Source organism: Phalacrocorax carbo, chromosome 5, assembly GCF_963921805.1.
Source record: "Phalacrocorax carbo chromosome 5, bPhaCar2.1, whole genome shotgun sequence".
Classification (NCBI taxonomy): Eukaryota; Metazoa; Chordata; class Aves; order Suliformes; family Phalacrocoracidae; genus Phalacrocorax; species Phalacrocorax carbo.
The window spans coordinates 70382365-70408326 of NC_087517.1; the positions used below are offsets into that span (position 1 = coordinate 70382365).

Here is a 25962-nt window from a genome sequence, read left to right on the forward strand (position 1 = left end):
ACAGAGCTGGGGACAAGCCACGGGGATGGCTTTATTTGCTGCTGAGCAGGGGATGGGGAGGATGCTGCAGCCACAACCCCGCTGCTCCCCAGCCCCGGGGGCTTGGGGGGGAACCCTGCCCCCCGGCACCCCCGAGCCGAGCTCCCCGCAGCAGGGTGGGGGACTGGGTCCAGCCGACACTCCAAGCCCCCCCAGCATCCACGTGGCGCAGCTACTCCCAGGTATCAGGCGCGAAGGCGAAGGGGCACAGCTTGTACCCGGCGCCCACGTAAAACTTATTCTGAAACTCCACCCTGCCGAGGAGAGAGGCCGGTGAGAGGCGGCACTGGGGGGGGCCGGTCACCCCCTCCCACCGGCACCCCCTGTGCGGGGCTCACCAGTGCAGGCGCAGGGCGTGGAGGAAGGCAGAGAGCCCCTCCATCACCAGCAGGATGGCCACGGTCAGCACGGCGAAGGCGGCGAAGACGGGCACCAGCACCACGCCGCCCACGTAGCTCAGCCGCACGAAGCCGTTGCGCATCACCATGGTCCACAGGACCTCCGACAGCTCTGGGTGGGGGGGGGGACACAGGGACAGGCGGAGGGGGTGAGGCTCTGCCTGGCCTTGGGGGGGATGCGGGGGGACGGGGGGGACTCACGGGCATGGGCCAGGCTGAGCGCCCAGAGCCGCAGGTAGGACGCGGTGTTGGAGATGCAGCCCAGGCAGTACTCGATGGTGTGGATCGCCTGGTGCATGAAGATCTCAGCAAAGTCCAAGTGCTGCAGGGACGGAGGGGACACGGGATGTCAGCGGGGGGGCACGGCCAGCCTCACCCCACCGCCTGAGCCTGCCGGGCCAGTGCCCCTCACCTCGGCGTCGGGCCTGTGCCCCCCACTCTCCACGTCCTCCTTGGTGGCGTTGACGGAGTTGCCGGCCTCCTGTCCCTCCAGCAGCGGCTCCTGCTCCCCCGCGGCCACCGGCTGCACGGGGACGGCACCGGCGGTGAGACCCACCTGCACCCCCCAGCTGAGCCCCCCCCCACCCGCCGCCGTGACCCCAGCCTTACGGCAGGGCAGCCCCTCCTCAGCGTGCGCCGCCGGCAGCACAGGTAGAGCGGCGTCCCCAGGAGCAGGACAGGCACCGACGCCAGCGCCAGCACCACCAGCACCATCTGGACCGGCACCTGCAGCACAGGGGCACCGTTTCAGGGTCCCCTCCGGCACCGGGTACCCGAGCTGAGAACGGCCCCACTCGTGATGCGGGAGGAACCCCATCCCCACTGCACCGGCCCCCGCAGGGCTCCCCACTGCTCCCCAGGCGGGTGCCTCCCCCCCGATCTCAGCGGGGTGCTACCTGCCCCTGGTAGAGCGGGAGGTTGGTGGCGCTGGAAGTGAAGAGGAACATGTCGATGAAGTGGATGAGGATGCTGGGGGCCACCATGGAGTCGGCAGCGCTGAACTTGACCCACTTGTAGAATATAAGGAAGACGAGGTAGCCGAAGAGCGCCAGGAGGAAAACCATCTCGGGCAGGAACTCCAGCACCAGCCGGTGCCGCTGCTGGAAATGCCTGGGCAGGGGGACATCAGCCACGCTCAGCCTAGCACGGCACACCCTCCCGTGTCCGGGGCTCCCACCCAGAGGTAGGGGTACAGGACCCCACTCACCCACCCCATCAGGGTGAGTCCAGCTCCGGTCCCCTTAGCATGACCGCGGGTGGCCAGAGCCCATGGGCGCAGCCACGGGGACTCACACGTGGTTGAAGATCCCCAGCAAGACGCCGAAGCCCATGTGCACAATGCCCAGCACCACAGACATCTTCATCTTGAAGGAGTTGAGGAAGTTGAGATGGTTGGTGGCCAAGCTCCAGATCTGTAATGGACAAGGTGGGTGAGACTGGGCCACCCTGAGGGTCCCACCCCATCCTCTTCCCCATGGGACACTCACTGGGTCGATCCCAAAAGGATAGGGCCCTTGGAAGACGCCTGTGACATTGGGGTCCAGGGTGAGGGACGGGTGGGTGGCGAGGTAGTCAGAGCTGTGGGCAGAGCGAGGGGGTGTCAGCACAGGCAGGGTCCGGGGGGGGGGTCCCAGGGGGGTTGGGAGTCCCACCTCCAGGAGGAGTGGTTGGCCATGGTGGCCACGCTCCAGGCAGAGGGAAAGATGACAGTGGCTTTGCTGAAGCACTCGTTGTAGATGAAGCCGGTGTAGATGGAGAAGGCCCCCATGAGCAGGATGAGGTAGCGCCCCTCAAAGAACGTCTGCCAGATCTGGTGGAGGCAAAGATGGCTCCCACATCCCACACCACCTCCCTTGCCCCACACCACCAACCCTGACCTGCACTGTCCCTGTCCCACACCCCCAGCCCCATCCTGTACCACCAAACCCATCCCATGGCTCCAACCCCATCCCACACCTCCAAGCCCATCCCATGGCCCCAACCCCATCCCACACCTCCAAGCCCATCCCATGGCTCCAACCCCATCCCACACCTCCAAGCCCATCCCATGGCCCCGACCCCATCCCACACCTCCAAGCCCATCCCATGGCCCCAACCCCATCCCGCACCTCCAAGCCCATCCCATGGCCCCGACCCCATCCCACACCTCCAAGCCCATCCCATGGCCCCAACCCCATCCCACACCTCCAAGCCCATCCCATGGCCCCAACCCCATCCCGCACCTCCAAGCCCATCCCATGGCCCCAAGCCCATCCCACACCTCCAAGCCCATCCCATGGCCCCAGCCACGTCCCACGCCTCCAAGCCTGGTCCCCAGCCACGTCCCCCTCACCTCATTGCTGGCCTGCTGCAGGCTGGGGCTGTTCTCATAAAGCACCATCCAGAGAGCAAAGAGGAACATGAGCAGCCCATGCCCCACGTCCCCAAACATGATGGCGAAGATGAAGGGGAAGGTGATGATGGCGTAGGGCGCTGTGGGAGCACAGGAACCATGTCACACAGGACCCCCACTCCAGGGCCAGCCGTGGCAGGGGGCTGGGGGACCCTTACCGGGGTTCACCTCCTGGTAGCTGGCCACCCCGTAGGCGTCCACAATGCTCTGGAAGCCGGCGGTGAACTTGTTGGTGCGGATAAGGGTAGGGGGGCTCTCCGAGGTGGGGATGCGCTGCACGAAGCACTCCACGCTCGAGCCACTCTTGTACTGCGGGGAAAGCACCCATGGCACCCCCGTGCCCGGCACCCGCCCCGCCGTGGCAGGACACAGGGACACCGAGTGACCTCTGGTACGAGGACGTGGGGGCACCAAGCAACGCACCGATCCCTGGCGCAGGGCGTCCTGCACTTGGGTGAGGTCCCGCACGGGGCACCAGACCTCGGCGATGAGGCACTTCTCGGTGACATCAAAGCTGCACTGGTTGAGGATGAGGTAGATGGCCTTCATCTTCTGCACCTGCACCCGCCAGGTGGGCAGCGCCAGCACCACCTTGTCCAGCACCTGCGCCAGGTACTGCTCCGTCTCCTCCAGCACCTGTGGGTGACCGGCGCGGGTCAGGGACGGGGGGGGTCCCAGCGTGGCCCCCCCGGTCCCCGCTATGGTGCCCAGCTCACCACGCTGAGGTCCTGGATCTGGCTGTGCAGCCCGCTCATGGTGTCCGCCCGGCTGGCCTCGCTCTCCGGGTAGGGGTACACGTGGCAGTGGAAGCTGGGACAGACAGACCTGCTGCGTCGAGGGGTGCCAGGGCTCCCCAGGGTGGCCCAGCCCGTCCCCATGGAGGGGTCCGGAGCGGGTCTTGCTAAATAAACCTCTGTGTAGCCGGAGACATGGCGCAGGGCCACTGGCTCACCAGTCCGAGATCTTGCGGATCTTCTGCCCGATCTGCTCGCCCCAGTAGGAGATGAGGAAGATGACCCAAGTGATGCTTTCGCCCTGGGGACAACAGAGCTCCCCGTCATTCCCAGCTGTCCCAGCCCCTCTTCCCTGCCAGCCCCCACCCCGCTGCCCCCCTCACCGTGGCCGGGTCCTCCATGGGCTCGGGCATCTCCACGAAGCTGGCCACCAGGTAGCCGCGGCAGGCGCGCCACAGCAGCCGCTCGAAGGCGCTCACCCGCCACGGGTGAATGACACCAGCCACGAAGCTGCGGGAGGGGGGACACGGCGAGGGCGCTGGGACCAGCGTGGCTCTGCTGCTGCCCCTGCCCCACGGCTCCTCCCCAGACCTCATCCCACGGCTATGTCCATGGCCACGCCACCGCCCCACGGCTCATCTCCAACCCTTACCCCCCTATTCCTGCCCCACGGCCATGCCATATGAGCCCCATGAGCCCTATGGCTCATCTCCAACCCTTACCCTATACCCTATACCCTTACCCACTATTCCTGCCCCATGGCCCATCTCTAACCCTTATCCTACAGTCGTGCCTGTGCCCCACGACCATGCCACTGCCCACGGGCCCTCTCCAAGCCCTGCCCCACATGCCCGTCGCTCTTACTTGATCTTGCGGTCGAGGTGCTGGTGCAGGGAGGGGTCGAGGATGGGCTCACGCTCAGAGAGCGCCCGGGACCGTGGCGGGGAGCCCAGGGGGGCCTGCGGCGATGGGGAGCAAAGAGGTGAGGTTGCGGGGGGAAGCGGGGTGCAAGGCGGCGCTCCCGGGATGGCCGGCCCCTCCGCGGACCCACCGGCAGGCTGGTGAAGCGCTGACCCTCGCGCAGGACGTGGAGGTACTCGCGCAGCTCCCGCAGGCGCCCGCGCAGGGAAGCGCGGTTGCAGCTGACCTCCCGCAGCTCCTGCGCCAGCTGCTCCGACTGCTCCTGCACCCGCAGCGCCTCCCGCGCCAGCGGCGCCCGGGGGTTTTCGGGGCACGGCCCCAGCACCCGCCCGGCACCCCGCAGCTCCTGCTGCAGGAAGGCTAAGAGAGCCACGGTCAGATGTGGGGGGCCGGGGGGGGTGGTACCCCCCGAGCAGCGCAGCCCCCCGAGTCAGCCCCGCATCCCCCCAGCACTCACTGAAGGTCTTCTCCATCTCCTCGCAGCGCCGCACCTCGCCCACGAAGCGCCGCTGGAAGGCGCTCACCTTGGGGTTCAGCTGCCAGGGTGGGGGGCACAGTCACGGCACAGCCCCAGTTGGGGGGGGTCAAGCATTGTGCCACGACCCCCATACACAGGGGACCCCAAGGCACCTGCACCCATCTCCTGCACCCAGAGCACCCCAAACCACCCAAACCCAGTCCCTTGCACCCATGGCACCCCAAATCACCCGCACACAATCCCTTGCACCCCAAGCCACCCACCCCAACCCCGCTGCACCCATTCCCTGCACCCACCACATCCAAAACCCACCTGCACCCCGTCCCATGCACCCAAGCAACCCACATCCACCCCCTGCACCCCAAACCCACCACCCCAAACCCACAGCACCCACAGCATCCCAAATCACCCACACCAAACCTGTGGCACCCCACACCACTTGCATGCACCCCCTGCACCCATGTCACCCCAAACCCCTGCACCCAGAGCACCCAAACCCACCCAGACCAACCCCCCTGCACCCACTGCACCCCAAACCCACCTGCACCTAGTCCCCTGCACCCACAGCACCCCAAGCCATCTGCATCTACCCCTTGCACCCACTGTACACCAAACCACCCACCCTAAACCCACCTGCACCCATTCCCTGTGCCCACAGCACCCCAAGCCACCCAATCCCAGTTCCCCACACCCATGACACCCCAAACCACCCACCCCAACCCTCCTGCACCCACAGCACCCAAACCTGCCCAGACCAACCTCCCTGCACCCAGGACACCCAAAGCACACACCTCAACCCCCCTGCACCCATTGCACCCCAAACCACCTGCACCCCAACCCCACTGCATCCAACCCCTGTACCCACAGCACCCACACCCACCCAGACCAACTCCCCTGCACCCATAGCATCCTAAACGACCCACCCCAAACCCCCTACACCCAGGACACCCCATTCCACTCAGGCCAACCTCCCTGCACACAGGGCACCCCTAACCACCCACCCCAAACTCCCTGCACTAAGGGCACCCAAACCCACCCAGACCAAACCCCCTGCACCCAGGGTACCCCAAACCTACCCAGATCAAACCCCTCTGCAGCCACGGCACCCCAAACCACCTGCACCCACCCCCTACACCCAGGGCACCCAAACCCACCCTCCCCAAACAACCTGCTCCCACCCACTGCATCCAGGATACCCCAAACCCACCCAGACCAAACTCCCTGCACCCATGGCACCCCAAACCACCCACCACAAACCCCCTACACCCAGGGCACCCAAACCCACCCTCCCCAAACAACCTGCTCCCACCCACTGCATCCAGGATACCCCAAACCCACCCAGACCAAACTCCCTGCACCCATGGCACCCCAAACCACCCACCACAAATCCCCTACACCCAGAGCACCCAAACCCACCCAGACCAACGCCCTGCCCCCCGGGCACCCCATGCCACCCCCCGGCCGCCACGTACGTCCCTGAACTCGAGCAGCCCCCGCTCCCCCAGCTCGCTGACGCAGCTGTAGGCCGAGGCGGACTGGAGGAAGAGCTGGGCCAGGCAGACCTCCTCGCTGCGGAACAGGGACCCCATGGTGCCCCCCCGGCACCCCGCTTCAACCCTGGGGCGCAGAGGCACGAGGGCACCCGCCTACGGGGCAGAGGGATGGGGTGAGGCTGGGGGGGAAGGAAGGGGGTCAGGAATGTGGGGCACCCCGGGGGTCCTGGGGGGCTGCGGTGGCAGAGCCGGGGTGTCCCCGCAGCCGTGGCCAGCGGGAAGTGACCCGCCCCGGTCACACGCGGCTTCTCCCAGCACCCGGCTTGCAAAATACTTTCCATTCCCCCATCACCCCACCCCCAAAAAACACCCCGCTCAGCTGCATCTGAGTCAGGGCCACCGCATCCCCCATCACCCCACCGGGCACCGGGCTCCCCCCCCACCCCGGGCCCGGCGGGGATGCGGGGCAGGCTGCACCAGGACCCCCCCCACCCCACCCGGGACACCCCACCCGTGGGTACTACCCGGCCGGAGGTGCAGGAGTCTGCGCCAGACCCCCCCCCCCCACACCACCCGGGATCCCCCCCCATGGGTGCTGCAGGACAGGCTGCCCCGTGACACCCCCCCACCCCACCCGCGACACCTTATCCGTGGGTGCTGTCCTGCCAGAGGTGCAGTATAGGTTGTCCCGGACACCCCACCCGGAACATCCCCCGCCGTGGGTGCTGCAGCGCAAGCTGCCCGGGACACCCCCGCCGGGGGTGCCCGGCTGGGGGTGCAGGACAGGCTGCCCCGGACCCCCCACACCCCACCCGGGACACCCCGCCCGTGGGTGCTGCCCGGCCGGGGGTGCAGGACAGGCTGCCCGGGACACCCCCCCACCCCACTCGGGACACCCCACCCGGGGGTGCAGGACAGGCTGTCCCGGACCCCCCCACCCCCCACCCCAGCCGGGGCACCCCGCCCGTGGGTGCTGCCGCCCGGCGGCGCGGAGCCGCCCGCCCCTACCCGGGAGCGCGGAGCCGGCCGGGCCCGGCACTTCCTCTTCCCCAGGAAGGGCCCGGCCGCGGGGAGGGACCGGCCCGCCCGGCCCCGCCGACCGGGGCATCCCCCGTTCCCCGGCCGCACCGAGCCGGGGGCGCACCCGCGGGCAGGCCGGGACCCCGGGGAGCATCCCCGGGGAGCAGGGAATTGGAACAACCACCCCCCCACATCCCCCTTGGAGCCGGGAAACCCCCAGCCAGGACGGCCAGGAACCCGCTCCCCAGCTGCCCCGGGAAGCGGGGGGCTGGGAATGACCCCCCCCGAGAGCAGGTGGGGGCACCCCCTCTCCCTGCCCCCCCACCCCTCCCCATCCCCCACCTTTCCTTGCGAGCAATGCTACCCACGTTCCTGTGCCCCCATCCCAACCCCAGAACCCCTGTCCCCCCGCCCCAAAATGCAACCACGCACCCCAAAACCCCCCCACCCCGGGCTATGTCTGTACCCCTGTACCCAGGGGGCTCAACCCCTCCCCAGCCCCAGCACTGGAAAAAAAATAAAAGACACGGAGAGCGAGCTGGAGCTCTGGGTTAGGAAGGGGCCGGTGCCCCCAGTGCAGGGGGGGGGGCAGAACCCCCCCAGAGCCTTTATTAGGGGAGCGGGGAGGAGATGTGGCGGCGCCCGGCCGTCACCGATACAGGTAATCGGCTTGGATGTTGGCCGCAATCTCGGCCTCCCACTTGTCGCCGTTGTTGAGCAGCTTCTCCTTGTTGTAGAGCAGCTCTTCGTGTGTCTCTGTCGAGAACTCAAAGTTGGGGCCCTGCCAGGATGGGAGACGTTCACCCTCGAGGCTCGCCGGACCCCCGCCGTCCCCCGGGGTGAGGGGGGGGTCTCGCTGCCCCCAGGCTTTGCCCCCCCCCCGTGGCTCACCTCCACGATGGCATCCACGGGACAGGCCTCCTGGCAGAACCCGCAGTAGATGCACTTGGTCATGTCGATGTCGTAGCGGGTGGTACGGCGGCTGCCGTCGGCGCGGGGCTCGGCCTCGATGGTGATCGCCTGCCGCCGGGCACGGGGAGGGGGACACCGTCAGCTCCCGCTCTGGGGAACGCGCCATCCCCCAGAGCCGGCGGGAGGAGGATGAAGGTGGATGAAGGCTGACCTGTGCGGGGCAGACGGCCTCGCAGAGCTTGCAGGCGATGCACCTCTCCTCCCCGGAGGGGTAGCGGCGCAGGGCGTGCTCCCCACGGAAGCGCGGGCTCAGCGGGCCCTTCTCGAAGGGGTAGTTGATGGTGGCCGGCTCCCGGAAAAGGTAACTCAGCGTCATGGCCAGGCCTGGGAGACGGGGGCGGTTACGGCACACTCGGGGGGGCTGGCACCCCACAGATGGGCTGGGGGAGGCTGAGAGGGGTTTGTTCCGCCCGTGGAGGCATCCAGTGGCTCTAGGAATTACCTCGGAAGAGCTCTGTCCACAGCAGGGTCTGGGCAGCCCGGTCGGTGATGGATCGCATGTCCGTGGCCGGCTCCTGGATGTTGACGTACTCTGTGGGGAGATGGAGGCTGTTCCCACCCCACGGGGCGAGGGAGGCTGTGCCCACCCCGTGGGGCGAGGGAGGCTGTGCCCACCCTGACAGGGAGCTCGGCAGCAGCCCCAGGGCGGGAGGGGAAGGGCTGGGGAGCACCGTGCCCCTACTCACTGTAGCAGTCCCTGGGGACGGTGGTGCTGAGGGGGCGCAGGTAGCCCAGGGCAGGCGGTGAGCCTGGGGGAAGGGGAAAAAGAGAGATTGAGGGGGGTCCAGGTGGGACAGATGGGGGTGAGGGGGAGCCCGGCGCGGCCCTCACCTGCGTGGGCAGCCCGGTACAGCAAACGCAGCGCCGCCATGTCCGGTCCTGCTGCCAGTGGAGGGGCCCGGCCTGATGCTCGCTGTCAGGCTTCAGGCGCCGGGCCGGCAGGCAGCTGGGGGGCGCCTGGGCCCCCCCCACTTCCACAGGGGACCTGGGCATCCTGACCCCCAACCCTCCACCAGGAAAGACCCAGACCCCTTGGCACCCCTCCTCCCGCAAGGGACCCAGGTGTCCTGTCCCCCCCAGGGGACTCAGGTAACCCCCCCCCCCAATTCCCACAGGGGATCCGGCTGTCCCCCCAAGGGACCCAGGTGTCTTGCGTGTCCCCCCCCAATTCCCACAGGGGACCCAGTTGTCTCCCCCAGAGGGACCCAGGCACCCTGTGTCCCCCCATCCACTTCTCAGAAGGAATCCGGCTGTTCCCCCCAAGGGACCCAGACACCCTGTGACCCCTCCCAATTCCCACAGGGACCCCCCTGTCACCCCCAAGGGACCCAGGCACCCTGTGTGTGTGTGTCCCCTCCTCACCTCCTATAAGGGATCCAAATGTCCTCCCTCCACCCCCCGAGGGACCCAGGCGCCCTGTCCCCCCGCACCCCCCTCAAGGACCCCGGCAGGCTCCCCCGTCCCACAGGACCCAAAGGCCCTGCCCCACGCCCCCTCCCCAGCACCCAACTCACAGACCCCCAGGGAGGGGCCGCGCCCCCCGACACCCGCACCCACAAAGGCCCCAGAGAGCCGTGTGTGTGTGTCCCCGGAGGGGGACCCAGGCGTCCGGGCAGCCCCCTCTCCCCCACGCGGGACCCAGGGGCCACCACACGCCACCGTGGGCCACCACACGCCACTGTGGGCCACCACAGCCCACCCCGGGGCCACCAGCCCCCCCCCCACTCACCTCCCCCAAGGACCCAGGCGTCCTGACCCCTGGCCCGCCCCCAAAGCGCACTGCGCAGACGCGAAGGGCAGCGGCGCAGACGCGGAGCGGCGCCGGGATCAGGGGGCGGGCACGCCTTGCTGAGGGCGGGGCAACCGGCGCTCGATTGGTTTTCCATTGGCTGAGGGAAGGCGGGGTGAGAGGGGAGTGGGGTTGGGCGGGGCGGTGGCGGGGCGGCGCGGCGATTGGCTGGGGTGAGCCGGAGGGGCGGGTCCAAAGCGTACGCGGAAGCGGAAGTGTGTGTTTATTGCCGTGCGGGCCTCAGAGGAGGGTGCAAGTGTTATGGCGGCGGGTCTCGGTGGCGGCGCGGAGCAGCGGGAGGCGGTGCGGGGCGTACGGCGGGTACCGCGGGGTGTTGAGGGCCTCCCGGCCAGCCCCGCGGATCAGCGCGGACCGCGGGTGCGAGAAGGTCTCGAAGCTGGAACGGCCGTGGTACTGGCCTAGGCCGCTCTGCCCTGCGGGACGCTGTGCTTCAGAGTCCGGTGTGGAGCTGGGGAACCGGCGCTGGGCACAGCCCCGGGGGAACTGATGGCAGAAACCGGGCCTCCGAAGCCAGGAACAGCGGGTACCAGGGCAGGGGCTCAATGTTGGACGGAATTCAGACCCCCAGCCCAGCCCGTGGAGGCGGGACGGTCCCCACCGGGGCTCTGGTGCCAGGCACAGCCCCGGGGATCCTGGGACAGGGCTGCCCGCGCTGGGGACTCACCCCCGTGACGGCAGGGACCCGCTGCAGGTGGGGTGGGGGGTGGTGTCGGGGCTGGAAGGGCTCCGGGCAGAGTTCCCCCGGGGAGGAATCCCCCTGCTGGGTGTTGGGTGAAGGGGTCCCCGCAGCCCCTCCCGTTCCTGGGGATGGACCTACCAATGCCGCCAAAAGGCAGCGAGGTGAGCGTCATATGCATGATGGTGTCGTTAGCACAGAAGCCACCACTGCTCGTCTGCTCCAGCACCTGGTTCACCTCCTGGGGATGAGGGCAGGGGGATGCTGAATGCTGCACACCCCTTGTCTGCCTCCTCCCCACTGCCTGGGGTGTGCCAGGACACACATGGCTGGGGACATGGGGGCTCCCTCCTCCCATGAACAGGGACAAGGTCAAAGGAGCAGCCCTGACTGGGGAGGGTGCCTGTGGTTCTCCAGACCCACGCCGCAGGATGTGACCTAGGCCAGCTCCCCACCTTCTTGCAGGAAGAGAAGACGTAAAGGGCCAGCGGCCGATCTCGGGCGTTGATGAAGGCAATGGCATCGTCCACGCTGGCCACCGTGAGGATGGGCAGGATGGGCCCAAAGATCTCCTCCTGCATGACTGGGTCGTCCTGCTTCACGTCCACCAGTACCGTGGGGGCTGCAGGGGGAGAGATGAGCCTGGGGGTCACAGACAGCATCCAGTGGGACCCCCACCCTGCGGTACGCCCCGTGTCCTCACCTATGTAGCGTGACTCTGCGTCCGTCTCTCCTCCGATGGCTGCATGTCCACTGCATAGCAGCGCCTGCACTCGCTGGAACTGCTTGTCCCCCACAATGCGGGCAAAGTCGGGGGACTCCTGAGGGTTGGGGCCATAAAAATCAGTGATGGCCTTATGCAGAGCAGGCAGGAGCTTCTCCTGCATCTCCGCGCTGCACAGCACGTAGTCGGGTGCCACACAGGTCTGCCCCGCGTTGAAGAAGCGGCCCCAGGCCACCCGCCGGGCCACGTTCTGCACATCGCAGGTGTCGGACACGTAGCAGGGGTTCTTGCCCCCCAGCTCCAGCGTCACGGGCGTCAGGTGCTTGGCAGCAGCTGCCATTACGATCCTCCCCACGGAGGGGCTGCCTGTGGGCAGGGAGAGCAGTGGGAGCCCAGCATGGTCAAGACCTCCCAACGGGTTCACACCAGGTTTGCTGGGGTAGCCCCACGCCTGTCTCCCTGCCTCAAAGAGAAGGATGGGACTGGAGTGTCCCTGTGGGATGTACCAGTGAAGAAGATGTAGTCGAACTTGTTCTCTAGGAGTCTGGTGGTCTCCTCCACGCCAGCGGTCACCACGGCAAAGCAGTCCTGCAACAGGGAGGGGAGGTGGGAAGTGTGGCACCAGAGCTGGGCAAGAGGGGAGAGAGTGCGTGGGGGGACATGGCTGGGCTGAGCAGGCGTGGGACACGGGTAGGTGTCCCAGGAGAGGGGAGGTGGCCGCAGCAGAGGGTTCTCCTACCTTGTCCAGGTACCTGGGCAGCGCCTCGGCCACTAACTTCTCCACGTTCCTGCTGATTTCGGAGGGTTTCATGACAACACAGTTACCTGCAGGGCAGGAGCTCCCTCCTGGTGAGGACCTTGTTCTTGGGAAGCAGGAGACCTGCCCCCAGTGCAGCCCCAACACCGTCACCCCAGGGAGGACATAGGACTCCCACTCCTATTTTGGTTCTAGTGCCCCCCAGAATGGCAGGGACACAGCCCAGCCTCACCGGCGGCGATGGCCCCGATGAGGGGCACCAGGAGGAGGTGGATGGGGTAGTTCCAGGGTGCGATGATGAGCACCACCCCGTACGGGTCCTTGCGGATGAAGGCCGAGTCCAGCTGCGTCGCCTGTGAGGAGAAGGATGGTGTGAGGGACGCCTGCCTCCCATCCCACACCTTCCCAGCCAGCCACCGCCCCATACCCAGTTCTTTTCCACGTGCTCGTCCTTCATCCAGGTGCCCAAGTTGTTGAGCGTGTGGTTGAGTTCGGTCCTGCAAATGGAGATCTCGGAGAGCTCCACTTCGAAGGGTGGCTGGGGAAACACAGGAGGTCATCGTGGCCACCGCTGCAGCCACAGCGCCGTGGCTGCCCCACAACAGTTGGCCTCACAGAGGTCGGCACAGAGCCATCTCACAGCCATAGCAAGATGTATCCAGGGACACCCTGTGGCCTTGCAGTGGTGGCCCCCCCGCATCACGGCGCTCTGCCTGCCCCTGTGCCAGCATGTTCCTGGGACACACTAGGAGGTCACAGTTGAAGGCATGGATTTGGTATCTCAGCAGCTTCAACTGTAGCAGACATGGTGTGACGCAGACACGGCACCAGAGGTGGGAGCAAGGGCCCCAGTCGCTCACAGGGAGGGCTTCCCCAGCACTAATTCATCCCATTTCTGTGCAGCCAGAGGGCGTTGCTGTGTGGTTTCCCCCACCAGGGGCATCCCCAAGGGCTAAGGTGACGAGAACAGCAGAAAAACCAAAGGCCACCGCTCCCCTGGTGCCAAGGGCTGACCCTGGCCAGCACCTGAGCATGCACCCAGCCATTTGCCACCACGCTGCAGTGGGAAGGGGAGAGGCTCAGAAGAGCAAAAGCAAGAAAACTTGGGTCACAGAATGCCCTGAGCTGGGAGGGACCCACAAGGACCATCGAGCCCAGCTCCTGTCCCTGCACAGGACACCCCAAATTCACACCCTGGCTCTGAGGGCCTTGTCCAAGTGCTTCTGGAACATCGCCAGGCTGGTGCCGTGATGCCTCCCTGGGGAGCCTGTGCCAGGGCTCCACCACCCTCTGGGGGAAGAACCTTCTCCTAATGCTCATCCTAACCCTCCCCTGGCACATCTCCCTGCCGTTCCCTCGGGGCCTGGCCTTGGTCACCAGAGAGAAGAGACCAGCCCTGCCCCTCCTCCTCCCCTTGGGAGGAACTGAGATACAGAGTTTTATAAATGAAGTAAAGGGGGTGGGGGGGAGGTAAGCGATGGAAAGGGAAGCGCTCCCCACCAGCCGCCCTGGCTGTGGTGGTCTCACCTTGCCCATGTCCAAGGCGGTGGCCTCAAGGATATCCTGCTTCTTCTCGTCCAAGAAGCGTCCCAGGGCCTGCAGCTGGGCCACGCGGTACTCCATGGGCCGCGTCTTCCCCGAGAGCCAGGCTGCCCGCAGGCGGCTCACCAGCCCCGCGTGGGGACTCATCCTGCGAGGGGGCTCCGAGCACCGCACGGCTGATGAAGAAACACCGCTTGCCTTGGGTCAGGCGAGGGTGTGCGGGCCTGGCCACAGCACAAAACCCTGGAGCGTGGGCTGGGTGTCGCAGGCCACTGGACAAAGCCACCCCATTACCTTCCGCACAGCCCCTTCCCCAGCACAGCCAGCCCCCCCCCCCCAAGCTGGGGGATAGAGCAGACCGGCCCATCCCTCTGCTCCCCGGGGACCCTGCAAGGTGCTAGGTGGGACAACGGGATTTTGTTCTTGACAAGCAGTGGGCTGGGTTTAACTTGGTTTCAGTTTTCAAAGCACAGGGTGGGGGTAGCGGGGCCAGAAGAAACGGGGAGCAGCTGGGATGGAGGGGACGGCAGAGGCCAGAAACCCACCAGGATGCAGCCAAAGAAACCAGGGCAGAGCAGAGAGGGGATCTGGAGGACAGTGCACCCCAACATGCTGCAGAAGGGCCCCTGTCCCTCCTGGCACGTTACCTGTCTCTCCTGTCTGGGCTTGGCTGCCTGCGCTCGTTCCAAGGTCTCTGTTGGATTGCTGAGATTGCCAGCCTGTGCGAGATAAGGGAGGGCAAATCGCGGGGCGTGGGGCGGAGGTAAACTTAGATCATCCCAGTTCAAGCGTTTGGGAGGAAAGCGTTGCTGCGGACCTTCCCGGGGGGAGATCTCCGAGGGGGAGCACGGGGGGGCAGGAGGTGACGGCGGGCACGAGCCGGAGCACCCCACCAGCCCCTCGGCTGCGGCGGGGCCACCGGCAGCGATGGAGCAGGAAGCCGCTGGAGCCCATAGAGCCGGCACGGGGGGGAAGCGGGGTGGATGCGGGACCTGTGTGCGGGGAGATGTGGGGCGCGGGGCGGAGGGGCTCCCTGCGGGGCCCTGCCTCTACCTGCTGCCCGCGCCGCGGGCAGGACCCGCCCCCCCCAATTCTCTCCCTCCTATTGGCCAGCGGCTCCATCCCGTGCCCTGATTGGCGGGCTGCGCGGAGGCCGCGGGCAGGCGGGAGGGCGGAAGGCGGGCGCGCGAGAGGCCGCCGGTCGCTGGGGGGGGGCGGCTTTCGTTGCACCCGCAGGGCTGCGGCCGGGTCTGGGCCCCCCAGCTCAGGGCAGGGAGCTGCGGGAGCAAGGCCGGCAGAGAGCTAGAAGGGGATCAGGGGCTGGAGCATCTCCTGCATGAGGGAAGGCTGGGCTTGTTCAGCCTGGAGAAGAGAAGGCTGAGGGGGGATCTCATCAATACCTATAAATATCTGAAGGGCGGGTGTCAGGGGGATGGGGCCGGGCTCTTTTCAGCGGTGCCCAACGCCAGGCCAAGGGGCCACGGGCACAAGCTGGGACACAGGCAGTTCCAGCTAAACGTGAGAAAAAACATCTTTACTGTGCGGGTGCCGGAGCAGGGGCACAGGCTGCCCAGAGAGGCTGTGGGGTCCCTTCCCTGGGGACATTCACCCCCCGCCTGGACGCGGCCCTGTGCCCCTGCTCTGGGGGTGCCTGCTCCAGCAGGGGTGGGACGGGGTGAGCTCCAGAGGGCCCTTCCAGCCCCGCCATTCCGGGATCCTGTGATTGCACGTGGCCACCAGGACCGCCGCGACCGGCGGCTGGAGACCCTCAGAGCAGGGTGCAGGAGCCCTTGCGCTTCACCTCGGAGGCAGCCCGGACGATCCCCAGCTTCTGCTGGCTGTAGGGCGGGTAGCGCAGGGCGTTGAGGGCCTCCCGGCCCATGCCGCGGTGCAGGCAGCCGCGGTGGTGGGTGAAGGCATCGAAGGTGAACCTGCCGTGGTACATCCCCAAGCCGCTGCTCCCTACAACACACAGCACAGGTGCCCGGTTGGTGGCTGGATCTGGCCATCGTTCACCCACCGTTTGGGCCACCTAGCCCAAAAATTAAGCCCCCAGCTCCCCTCTCAAGGGCAGCACAGAGGAGGCGCTGGCGGTGGAGACCGCTTGCGTCTGTGAATGGCACCACCTCTTCATCCAGCTGCTTTCCTACACCAGGGTTGGCAGGGAGAGCTGGCCGTGGGCAAGCTTCCCGGGAAAGCAATCTAAAGAAGGCCGTGGAGGCGTCCTAGCTGGACACCCACATGGTGCTTCAGGGATGTTGGGAGGAGGAAAGGTTCCCAACAACCCTCTCACCAGTCTGGATTGCACCATTTCAGGTAACATGTTCAGCCCTGGTGCAAAGCTCACCACGTTAAGCCAGGCTCAGAGAAGTGTGGATAGAATAGGAGTTTTGCACAATATTGTCTTCCCGACAGGAGGGACTGCGCCTTGGAGGATTTCTGACCGAGGAAACTGGGCGAAGGGTGGAACCTCTCAAGTCATCCTGCTGTTTTGGGGAGAGGATCCAAAGTGCCCCCACTTTGCTGGCAGATAGGAGAAGTAGAGTGGGGAGGGACCAGGGAAGTCGGCACGTTCTCCGCCACACCACGCTGAACAGGCAGCAAGAGCGCTGGTCGGTGCCCTCCCATCCTCACCTTCCAGGGAGGAAGCAGTGGTTTATACCAGCCTGAAACTGGTACACCTTGTTTAACGGTTGCCCTTGAGGATGCTGGAGATGTGGCCCCAACTCCATGGATGCTTAAGCACATAAAACACCCAGAAAAGAAGACTAGTCTTGTTTCTAGATCTTCAACTCTTCTTCTGCAGGTGCTTCCTACATCCCCTCTCAAGTTTCCATTCTCCTTTTACTCTCTTATTGATTAAAAAAACTAAACCAAACAAAAAAACCAAACACTCCTTTGATCATGAAACCTTGCCTGGTGCCAGAGCAACTGGGAAGGGTGTCACTGGTGATGTGGTGTTGGAGCGGGCGGCAGCAGCAGCAAGATGCTCCCCCCCAGATGAGCTTCTCTACCGCAAAATACCCTCCAAAACACGTCCCCTCCGTGCTGGCTCCAGCCCCGCTGCCGGCGAGGGTCCGGGAGGGGAGAGGGGCGATTGTCAAGGTGGCTTTGATGAGGATATGACCCATCTCCAAGGATGAGTGAAATGGCTGTTGGGAGGTGAAAGCTGGCTGGGCAGGAGCAAGCACGGGAAAGCCAGGCAGGCTGGCAGAAGATAAGGAAATCACCTGTGTGCTGATAACTGATGTGATAAAATTCTGTGCATTAGCTGGAGCCGGTCAGCCTTCCTGATAAAATGCAAATCCTGGTCAAGCTGATGAGTTGTGTTTGGTATCTGGCAGACCAGCAGCCCCAGCGCAAAGGAAGGTCACCGGGTGGCTCTGAGTCTCGGGTGGAGAATAGGAGCTGCTTCTTCATGGCAGTGAATATCATCTGATCAAAAGTGGGTGTCTCCACCACCTAGACTCCTTTCTCTCAGGGGGAAGAGAGAAGCACTTCTGGACATGGGGGGTTTTTTTCAGCCTAAGTAAAGATCCAGAACCAGCCAGAAGACACACAGCCCCGAAGTGCTGTTTCTGTCCGTGAGCTGTGAAATGCCATGTCACGGGGGTACCATAGTGTCTAAAAGACTCCCTAGATTCAAGGCAGCCTGGGTAAGTGTGTGGAGTCCAGCACCCTTTACCGAACACATGGGACCCTTCTGGCTTGGCAAATGATTTGACCTGGAAACAGAGGGAGGCTGGAAGACTTTCAGGAAGAAATATTGCGCATGCTTGCCCTGTCCTTTCTCGTGCATCTGGATAGGGTCGTGGTGGAGGAATGCAGGACTAGACACAGCTTTGTTCTGAAGCCTTTGAAAGAATGAAAGGATTGTTTTCCAGCTGATGCTCTGAATAGAAAACATCCCGTGGCAGCTCAAAATCACGTACATCAACTGAAACACGAGAGCTGGGCAACTTCTAGCTGATATTCGTTTCCTTGCTTCACATTGCAGTGAATCCTTGCATGATTGAATTCATCGAGTGTAAACCTGAAACCAGTGCCTGGTGGCCACTGTAGATACAGAGGAGACTGTGATAGTGTGGCAAGCGGAGCAACAGCCTCCTTGGCTGCCTTTCTCCAGCAGGAAGCTTCAGCAAAAGGTTCAGAATCAAATTTAGACCTTTTCAGAGCCTGCCAATTTCCAAAAGCTTTGTGTGAAGCAACAGGGAGGACCGTTAGAAATTGCACATATAAATAAATTTGCCTTAAAAATATCACCCTTAGGTGATCTGTCAGTTCTGGGGTGGGGTGATGGCAAACGCCTGTAAAGCTTTTAACCCTCGTAGTAGCTCTGCTAGGCTGTGATCTGGATCCCCTGCTGGTTAGTCCTCAGAGGTTTTATGCAATATAGGTCTTCAGGAGTTTATATAAAAGAAAGCATGTATATTTGGGAATTCAGTGGGAATTGTGCTGTCTTCAGACCCGGAGGAGTCCAAAATTGAGATCCATGAAAAAAACCTGAACTTCTGAGTTCCTGAAAAGTCTGGGTAAGTGACAATTCCCAGGTTCCGCCCTGCAGCGAAAAGGGGTAGCACAGCAGCGGGGTGGGTGCGACGGGCTGGCTGCCGGCACCCTACAGCGGCGCTGCGTGTGGAAAGGAAGCTCTAGAGATGTTTCTGTGGTGGCCACAGTCCAAATCCCCTACGTTTAAAACAAGACATTTCCACAAACACAGGGAACGCTGTGCTTGGGACGGCGAACACGGAGAGGAGGAACCTCTCAGTGCTCCAGGCGCGTTCAGCAGAAACAGGGCTGCGAAGCCCAAGAGCTCAGCCCTGGCGCAGTGAAGCCAAGGCCTTGTGGTGGGGTCCTATCTGGTGCAGAAGGATTTCCCCACAGAGCATTGAGCCCTCAGGACCTGGGGGCCCAGGCCTGGGTGCCCCATCTCCCCTGAGACCCTTCCTCAGCACGGCTCAGGCCCCGGGATAGGCACGTTGGGGGATTTGGACCTACCGATCCCCCCGAAGGGCAGCGAGGTCAACATCACGTGCATCAGGGTGTCGTTGCCGCAGAAGCCACCGCTGCTTGTCCGCTCCAGGACCTGGTTAACCACCTGGGAGGGAAGCAGAGAAGGTGGGCATGGGTCTTGCACCCTGTTCCCGCACCTCCAGCTGCAATCCTTCCCCCACAACCAGGGCTGTCTGCTCTAAAGAAAATTTTTGGAGCGTGGACACGGCTGAATACACCTGCCAAGGAGCTTGGGGCAAGCGGAGGCTGGCGTCGCACAGCCGGCACGCTATACCTTGTCATCGGAGGAGAAGGCGTACACAACCAGCGGCCGCTCGCGGCTATTGATAAAGTCAATGGCTTCGTCCACGTTGGCCACAATGACAATGGGCAAGATGGGGCCAAAGATCTCCTCCTGCATGATGGGATCAGAGGGCTGCAAGTCCACCAGCACCGTGGGAGCTGCAGAGAAAGAAGCCCGAAGGCATCAGCCATGCACAGAGTTTGGAGATGACACCTTGGTCCTCTCCCCAAGACCCATCGCTCCTCTAAGACAGGGTGCCTCGCCAAGCTCCCCGATTCCTGTGCAAACCTTCCCTAAATATCACTTCTATCTAGAACCTCCCCTCCAGCTGGGGCACCCTCTCCAAAATCCAAGTCCACTCCATGCAAGGATGAAGATTTACGTGAAATTCAAGCCCTCACCGATGTAGCGTGCCTCTGCGTCCGTCTCTCCTCCGATGGCCACGCGCCCGCTGCGCAGCAGCGCCTGCACCCGCTGGAAGTGCCTGTCCCCCACAATGCGGGCAAAGTCAGGGGACTCCTGAGGGTTGGGGCCAAAAAACTCAGTGATGGTCTTACGCAGAGCAGGCAGGAGCTTCTCCTGCATCTCTGCGCTGCACAGCACGTAGTCGGGTGCCACACAGGTCTGCCCCGCGTTGAAGAAGCGGCCCCAGGCCACCCGCCGGGCCACGTTCTGCACATCGCAGGTGTCGGACACGTAGCAGGGGTTCTTGCCCCCCAGCTCCAGCGTCACGGGTGTCAGGTGCTTGGCAGCAGCTGCCATTACGATCCTCCCCACGGAGGGGCTGCCTGTGGGCAAGGAAGAGATGCATTACAGTGAGGATCCCACAGTGCTACAGCCCAGCCCATGGCTGTAGCCTCATGAGAAGCCAGGGCCAATGAAGACATGTCAAGTCCCACTCCCGAGCCCTCCTCTCCAGCACCCTCTGCAGCTCAACCATGGCATCCCCCAGCTCAGCCATTACAAAACCCAGTTATGGCTATTAGATTCTCAGACATGTTGGTGGCAGATCCTCCACCAGATCCCCAACACAAGCCCTGCCTTCTCAGAGGGCAGGGCAGGGGCCTCGTGCTTGCAGGCAGGCTGCCCACCGCCTCGCGCTGACGGGCAGGGAAAGCCACGGCGGGGTGTCCAGAGGGAGCCCCTCTTCCTCGTCGCACAAAGACCCGGCAGGGCCCTGTTCCGCCCCGCAGGACGTACCGGTGTAGAAGATGTAGTCGAACTTGTTCTCCAGCAGCCTGGTGGTCTCCTGCACGCCGGCGGTCACCACGGCAAAGCAGTCCTGCAACGTAAGAGGAAGGGTCCACCTCTGCCACCATCTGCCCAGGCCACCCTCTCCCCGTCCCCGCCAGCAGCATCCCAGGCTGCTGGGCATGTGGACATGAGCTGAGTGTGGAGGAAGGAGGTATGGCAGCACCCGAAACCAGGGGTGGGGTGGTGCTGGTGTGTGCCAGGCAGGCACAACACTGGGAGGGCACGGCTCGGTGTGTGCAGGGGGTGGCAACACCCCAGCTGCAAGACCAGGACAGGGAGAGCTTCTTACCTTGTCCAGGTAGTTGGGCAGCACTTCAGCCACGAGTCTCTCGGTGTTTGTGGTTTTCTCCGAGGGTTTGGTGACGACACAGTTACCTGTGGGGAGATAAGCAAGACGTCAGAGCAGCGACATGGTGACAGCCAGCCCTCCTGGCACCCCAGCCTGGGGACGAGGTGCCCTCGCTGCTGCCCGGCACTGCCTGGATCCTCCGGGCCAGGGGACAGCCCAGCCTCACCGGCAGCGATGGCCCCGATGAGGGGCACCAGGATGAGGTGGATGGGGTAGTTCCAGGGCGCGATGATGAGCACCACCCCGTACGGGTCCTTGCGGATGAAGGCCGAGTCCAGCCGGGTCACCTGCAGGACACACACCATGTCAGGAGTGCTTCGTTGCACGACCCTCTCCACGCCCACATCCCACCCGTCCCTACCCGGCACGTGGGTCCTTCCCACCATCCTCTCCCTCATCCTTCCCCTTACCAGATTCCTGTCCACCTGCTCGTCCTTCATCCACTGGGACAGGTTGTTCAGCGTCTCATGGAGCTCGTTCTTGCAGAGGAGGATCTCGGAGAATTCGGCTTCAAACTGCGGCTGGGGACACAGAGCACCCGACGTGTCAGCTGTGCGTGTGCTGCGGCGCAGCGGCAGCTCGCATCCCTGCTGCCGTGGGTCAGCCCCGGGCGGCAGCTAGACACCCCGCGGCCCCTCGCGCGCTCCCCCCCACCTCTGTGGGACGGGGGAGAGAGTCGGAAGAGCAAAAGCAAAAGGAAAAAAACTTGTGGGTTGAGATAAGAACAGTGTAATAGTTGGAATAAAATAATAATGATAATAATATTGATTATGATAATAGTAACAATAATGATAATATAATAAAAAAGAAAAGGGAAAAAACAGAAACACGAACGATACAGCCGCTCACCGCCTGACCGACGCTGCCCATCCCCGAGCGCGATGGCTGCCTCCCTCCCCCAGCCAGCCCCTCCCAGGTAACACACTGGGTGTAACATCACATGATATGGAATATCCCTTTGGCCAGTTTGGATCCGCTCTCTCGGCCGTGCCCCTTCCCCTCCCGGCTGCTTGTGCCCCCGGCAGAGCCTGGGGAGCTGGAAAAGTCCTTGACTAGTACGAGCACTGCCCAGCAACAGCCAAAACATCGGGGTGTTATCGGCGTTGTTTTCATACTAAGCCCAAAGCACAGCGCTGCGCCAGCTGCAGGGAAGAGCATTAACTCCATCCCAGCTCACACCATGACCCCTACCCTCCGTATTCTTTCACCCAGGATCTGGGGACCCAAGCCCTGCACGTCTTGTGGCGGATGCGCGCTTTGCCGACCCCCGCCAAGCTGCACAGCCCGCCACGGGGACGGGGTGAGCCCCACCACGCCTGCGCCGTTAAGGTTTGGGGAGCTCCAAAACCCCGTTGCGATATCAGCGGGTTGGTCCTGTTGGCAGGAACCTGCCTGCGGCCGGGCCTTCCCTGCTGGGAGCTCAGCTGAGGTTCCCAAAAATGAAGTATCTGGGGAGGAGAGGGGTCTGTGAAGGCAGCGGTGGTGTTCTGGGGGAAGAAAGGGCTGATGTGGCTATTCGGGCCTGTTTGGCCGGGAGACGAGAGCTTCCTGAGTCACAACCCCTTTTTCTATCACATTTTCACACCGGCACAAATGAAATGAGTGAGTTGACAGGCTCCAGCAGGATGGGCTACTGTTTCAGGACCTGCCAGAGGGTAACTGAGGTAAGAGGCTGCAGGGATTTAGCCCAATAAATAAAAGCTCAGAAGAGATCTGGGTGCAAACCCCACCACCACCCCGCTACACCTGGCTTTGACTTTCCCACCGTGGACGTGTCACCGGCGTGAAAATAGCTCTGGTGCTGAGTCTGGCCCCGCCAGCAGCTCCTCACCTTCCATCGATGGGCGACCCCTCAATGTTTGGCCTACAGTTGGGTTTCTTCTCACCCAGGAGGACGGTGGAACGTGAGGTGGGGGGGACTGGGGGGGGACGTGGCAGGTTCAAAGGATAAAACCAGCCAGTTCTGGGGGATATCCTCCACCTGGGTGTCAAGATTTGGGATGAAATGTAGGAGAAAAGGGAATATCCAGATTTTGGAGCCTGTTTGTGCAGTTTTTTGGCAGAGTGAGATGAGAAAGAAGGGAGGAGATCCACCACTGAGCCTAGGAAGGAGGGAGAGGGGGCAGCAAAGGCTTCCAGAGGTTGTCCTCAGCAGGGCGGGAGGAGGGACGGCCATGCGGAGGGGGACCCCGCAGGGCGGAGGGGTTTGGGAGCAGTGCAGGCGTGTGGCTCCGCTCGACATCGGGAGGAGAAGCAAGGTCAAGGCAGAAGCTGGGCTGCCCCTCCAGGGCAAAGGCAAGCAGATAGCAGGAGCAGACCAAGCCGTTGCATGTCTCTTCCGAAGAAAACGGAACCTCAGGGAAATGAGGAAGCACGACTACACGAACAGCCATCGGCCCGCTGCGGTGGGCTTTTGGGCGAGCAGGGTGTCTTGGGTGGGCTGGAGCGGCTGGGCTTGTGCCAGGGGACGCAGCCCAGGCAGGAGCAGAGCCCCCCACGGGGCTTTCCGAGGTGAGGCCAGGAAAGACCGAGCCTGGTCCCTCACTTTAGGGTAGAAGAAAGAAGAAGCAGAGACCCAGCGACCAGGGAGGGTATTGCAGGAGGTGTCCACGTCCCTGAGAAGAGGCTGGAGGAGCCGCAAGCGGCCCTGACAGCACAAATCGCTCTCTTGGTAGGGGAGCAGCAGATGTTTGGGTCTCTCACAGCTCACGGGAGTTGTGGCCCCGGGGGTATCTCACATCGCCGGGTGGCCGGCGCTGCCCGCAGTGTCGTGGCAGCAAGCGTGGAGCGCACACACGGCTCTCGCTCTGGACGGGAGGCAGCACCGCCGGCTTCCAAAAATATTTGGAAGTATCATGTGTATTTGCCCTGTTTCTGAGCATCCTTCAGCGAGCCTGGGCTGGACAGACCTTTGGTCTCCTGCAATTCACCATCCTTGTGTCCATGTATAAGCTGTGGATGTTTACTAAGCCGTAGCTGTCGCCGGTGGCTTGGGGACAACCTGCAGCAAGGTGCTGCTCACTTGGGCTTGGGGTGGGCAGATGCAGAGAAAACCATGTGATTAAAAAAGAAAAATTCATGACTCGACTACTGTGAAACACCTAATAATTGGGCTAACCAAGGTGTTAAACCCTGAATTTTAACCCCCAATGGCATTGAGCTGCCTTGGGCTCATCGGTAGAGTTTTCCCGTCTCAGATTTACCCCTTGGGTGAGAGCGGTGGTTGTTCCGCCACCATTTCTCTTCGCTCACGCAGAAGGTTGAGCGGGCAAGCCCTTCCCACGAGGACCGACCGCCAGCCGCAGCCCTGGCCACCAGCTGCCGGGCACCGCGCGAGCCGCAAGCAGACCTGACCGGCGACGCTCACCACCGGGCAGGGCGGGGAAGACGGTCCCGTCTCCCTCCTCCGCCAAGGGAGCGTCTGCCCGGGACCGAGCCAGCGGCACCGCGCGTGGGCTGCGCCTCCCAAGCCCCACGTCGGAGGGTTCCTAAGGCAGGTGGGTGTCCGGCCCCTGCCCAGGGCAGGAAAGGAGAAGCACAAAGGGTGCAGAAGCAAGTGGGAAGCGGGGTGAGATGCAGCACACCTTTCCTTAACGGGATCAGGGGTTACACCGGCTCTCCTTTCAGCAGAAGAGCTGGCTGCTTAAAAATAGAAAAAAATGATGCTGATCTCATTGATCCGGACTGCGGTAAGGATGGGGAAGGTGTCCAAAGGGAAGTTGTGAACTCGGATGGAGAACAAGAGATGATGAGCCCTGCGTGGTGCGTGAGGCTCTGGCTGTGGGTGAATGAGCTGTACCAAAGGGGGAACTCTGGGGCTCGGGTGGGGCTGGAGCTTTTTCAGGACTTATGGAGACTCAGGGGATGGGTCTGCTCAGCCTCTGCCCTTGGGCACCCTGCCATGGGTGTGGGGGAGGGGGCAAAGAGGCAGGGGACGATGCAAAGGCGGGGGGGTCCGGGCTCTGAGCACTGCAGCCTGGGTGAGCACCAAGACAGGGAGGGAATAACATTTAGTGGAAAGCCTGCAGAGGGGGCGACAGGAATCGAGGGCTGGACCTGCCCAGAGAAGCAGTAAACTGAGGTTGACGGGTTTGGGAATGGCTAATTATGTCCAGACGCTCCCCACAGCCCCTCTTTTTCCACCCCAGGGTCAGGGATGAGCTCTCAGGAGATGGCTGGGACGTGCTCCAGCTCAGTCTCCCCTTCGCTGCCTCCACCCACATCCACTGGCGCCAAGCCCAGCGCATCCCAGCACGGAGTGGGAGCACCGACCAGGTGGGGAAGCTCCGCTGGGGCAGCACATCAACCCTCTGCGCGATGGCAGGGGCTGGCAGGGCCATGGGCAGCCCCTAGGCTCCCCCTGGATCCCCCAATTCCCAGTCCCCTCTCACCTTGCCCATGTCCAAGGCAGTGGCCTCCAGGATGTCCTGCTTCTTCTCGTCCAAGAAGCGTCCCAGGGCCTCCAGCTGGGCCACGCGGTACTCCATGGGCCGCGTCTTCCCCGAGAGCCAGGCTGCCCGCAGGTGGCTCACCAGCCCTGCGTAGGGGTTCCCGCTGCGGAGATGGGGATGTCAGAGGGACCCCAGCCCCGACCCAGCCCCTCACACTCCAGATGATGGGGGAGAGGAGCTCCACATCACCTCAGCATCAATGTGGGGAGAAGGCAGAGCATCCGGACACCTCCTGTCTCCTCTTTGTCCCAGCCACACGCTCTCACCTCATGGCATTGCTGTCCGCGCTCCCCTTCCCGCCACCACCATCATCCTCGGCAGCTTTCCCAGCCCCGCTGCCTGGGGGCTGCTGCCCGGGGGGCTCGAGGGGCTGCTGCATGCCGGGCTGTGGGAAGACGCTGCCGGTCTCCACGGTCACGAGGGAGTGGCGCGGGGCAGGTTTTGCCGGGGCTGCCTGCGGGCTGGGCAGGCTGCTGGCAGCCTGGCGCCGGTTGGGCTGCAAACCGCAGCTTCCCCGTCCCAGCTAACGGGGCCCTTACCCGGAGGAGGTGGCTTCAGGGAACCCAGCCAGCACCCTGGCACCTCAACTGGGACCCTGCTGAGCTCTGGGGCTGGCAGGGTGCAGGCAGGGTGCAGGCAGGCACATTGGTGTCTGC

General features: G+C 63.8%; 4 protein-coding genes across 12 annotated transcripts; all 4 read right to left on the reverse strand.

The window, feature by feature from the left end:
- Nucleotides 1–7: 7 nt before the first annotated feature.
- On the reverse strand, nucleotides 8–7516 carry TCIRG1 (T cell immune regulator 1, ATPase H+ transporting V0 subunit a3). 4 transcript variants are annotated; one of them, XM_064453014.1, is made up of 20 exons: nucleotides 7464–7516; nucleotides 6435–6634; nucleotides 4942–5020; nucleotides 4615–4844; nucleotides 4428–4522; nucleotides 3947–4073; nucleotides 3782–3864; nucleotides 3546–3639; nucleotides 3253–3465; nucleotides 2988–3138; nucleotides 2770–2909; nucleotides 2090–2247; nucleotides 1925–2015; nucleotides 1731–1849; nucleotides 1334–1547; nucleotides 1047–1163; nucleotides 850–960; nucleotides 639–759; nucleotides 378–549; nucleotides 8–293 (listed from the first exon to the last, which is right to left on the reverse strand). In XM_064453014.1, the coding sequence occupies exons 2-20, from the start codon at nucleotides 6549–6551 to the stop codon at nucleotides 212–214; spliced, it is 2514 nt and encodes an 837-aa protein (XP_064309084.1). In that variant the 5' UTR covers nucleotides 6552–6634; nucleotides 7464–7516; the 3' UTR covers nucleotides 8–211. The 4 variants fall into 4 exon arrangements, with proteins under 4 accessions (XP_064309084.1, XP_064309083.1, XP_064309085.1 ...); XM_064453013.1 differs by having other exon boundaries at nucleotides 6435–6608; nucleotides 7464–7513; XM_064453015.1 differs by lacking the exon at nucleotides 7464–7516 and adding an exon at nucleotides 7420–7434 and having other exon boundaries at nucleotides 6435–6608.
- Nucleotides 7517–8014: 498 nt separating this feature from the next.
- Nucleotides 8015–10348, reverse strand: NDUFS8 (NADH:ubiquinone oxidoreductase core subunit S8). Of its 3 annotated transcripts, none has more exons than XM_064453057.1 (7): nucleotides 10177–10348; nucleotides 9279–9329; nucleotides 9134–9196; nucleotides 8890–8979; nucleotides 8599–8771; nucleotides 8367–8495; nucleotides 8015–8256 (listed from the first exon to the last, which is right to left on the reverse strand). In XM_064453057.1, exons 1-7 carry the CDS (start codon nucleotides 10331–10333, stop codon nucleotides 8125–8127), a joined length of 795 nt encoding a protein of 264 aa, XP_064309127.1. In that variant the 5' UTR covers nucleotides 10334–10348; the 3' UTR covers nucleotides 8015–8124. The 3 variants fall into 3 exon arrangements, with proteins under 3 accessions (XP_064309127.1, XP_064309128.1, XP_064309126.1); XM_064453058.1 differs by having other exon boundaries at nucleotides 9279–9326; nucleotides 10177–10282; XM_064453056.1 differs by having other exon boundaries at nucleotides 9279–9350; nucleotides 10177–10222.
- A 94-nt stretch (nucleotides 10349–10442) lies between these two features.
- LOC135313562 (aldehyde dehydrogenase family 3 member B1-like) lies at nucleotides 10443–14995 on the reverse strand. Of its 4 annotated transcripts, XM_064453034.1 has the most exons (11): nucleotides 14774–14995; nucleotides 14604–14675; nucleotides 13942–14132; nucleotides 12842–12952; nucleotides 12647–12767; nucleotides 12397–12482; nucleotides 12164–12245; nucleotides 11637–12023; nucleotides 11389–11555; nucleotides 11075–11174; nucleotides 10443–10670 (listed from the first exon to the last, which is right to left on the reverse strand). In XM_064453034.1, the coding sequence occupies exons 3-11, from the start codon at nucleotides 14101–14103 to the stop codon at nucleotides 10477–10479; spliced, it is 1410 nt and encodes a 469-aa protein (XP_064309104.1). In that variant the 5' UTR covers nucleotides 14104–14132; nucleotides 14604–14675; nucleotides 14774–14995; the 3' UTR covers nucleotides 10443–10476. The 4 variants fall into 4 exon arrangements, with proteins under 4 accessions (XP_064309104.1, XP_064309103.1, XP_064309101.1 ...); XM_064453033.1 differs by lacking the exon at nucleotides 14774–14995 and having other exon boundaries at nucleotides 10443–10740; nucleotides 14604–14685; XM_064453031.1 differs by lacking the exon at nucleotides 14774–14995 and having other exon boundaries at nucleotides 13942–14180; nucleotides 14604–14678.
- A 480-nt stretch (nucleotides 14996–15475) lies between these two features.
- Nucleotides 15476–25959, reverse strand: LOC135313560 (aldehyde dehydrogenase family 3 member B1-like). The gene is made up of 10 exons (XM_064453027.1): nucleotides 25573–25959; nucleotides 25247–25409; nucleotides 21266–21376; nucleotides 21022–21142; nucleotides 20796–20881; nucleotides 20453–20534; nucleotides 19654–20040; nucleotides 19244–19410; nucleotides 18955–19054; nucleotides 15476–15918 (listed from the first exon to the last, which is right to left on the reverse strand). The coding sequence occupies exons 1-10, from the start codon at nucleotides 25683–25685 to the stop codon at nucleotides 15725–15727; spliced, it is 1524 nt and encodes a 507-aa protein (XP_064309097.1). The 5' UTR covers nucleotides 25686–25959; the 3' UTR covers nucleotides 15476–15724.
- Between the last annotated feature and the right edge of the window lie 3 nt (nucleotides 25960–25962).

Coding starts and splice junctions, on each gene's coding strand:
- TCIRG1 (XM_064453014.1), bottom strand. CDS start 6,551: ATGGGGTCCCTGTTCCGCAGCGAGGAGGTCTGCCTGGCCCAGCTCTTC. Junction 2,910..2,987: donor CTACCAGGAGGTGAACCCCG/GTAAGGGTCCCC, acceptor GTGCTCCCACAG/CGCCCTACGCCATCATCACC. Junction 961..1,046: donor TGAGGAGGGGCTGCCCTGCC/GTAAGGCTGGGG, acceptor GTCCCCGTGCAG/CCGGTGGCCGCGGGGGAGCA.
- NDUFS8 (XM_064453057.1), bottom strand. CDS start 10,333: ATGGAAAACCAATCGAGCGCCGGTTGCCCCGCCCTCAGCAAGGCGTGC. Junction 9,330..10,176: donor CGCCTGGGTCCTTGGGGGAG/GTGAGTGGGGGG, acceptor CTCCACTGGCAG/CAGGACCGGACATGGCGGCG. Junction 8,980..9,133: donor CGTCCCCAGGGACTGCTACA/GTGAGTAGGGGC, acceptor ATCTCCCCACAG/AGTACGTCAACATCCAGGAG.
- LOC135313562 (XM_064453034.1), bottom strand. CDS start 14,103: ATGAGTCCCCACGCGGGGCTGGTGAGCCGCCTGCGGGCAGCCTGGCTC. Junction 12,953..13,941: donor CCGCCTTGGACATGGGCAAG/GTGAGACCACCA, acceptor GTGTTTCCCCAG/CCACCCTTCGAAGTGGAGCT. Junction 12,483..12,646: donor CATCGGGGCCATCGCCGCCG/GTGAGGCTGGGC, acceptor CCTGCCCTGCAG/GTAACTGTGTTGTCATGAAA.
- LOC135313560 (XM_064453027.1), bottom strand. CDS start 25,685: ATGCAGCAGCCCCTCGAGCCCCCCGGGCAGCAGCCCCCAGGCAGCGGG. Junction 25,410..25,572: donor GCGGACAGCAATGCCATGAG/GTGAGAGCGTGT, acceptor CCATCTCCGCAG/CGGGAACCCCTACGCAGGGC. Junction 20,882..21,021: donor CATCGGGGCCATCGCTGCCG/GTGAGGCTGGGC, acceptor ATCTCCCCACAG/GTAACTGTGTCGTCACCAAA.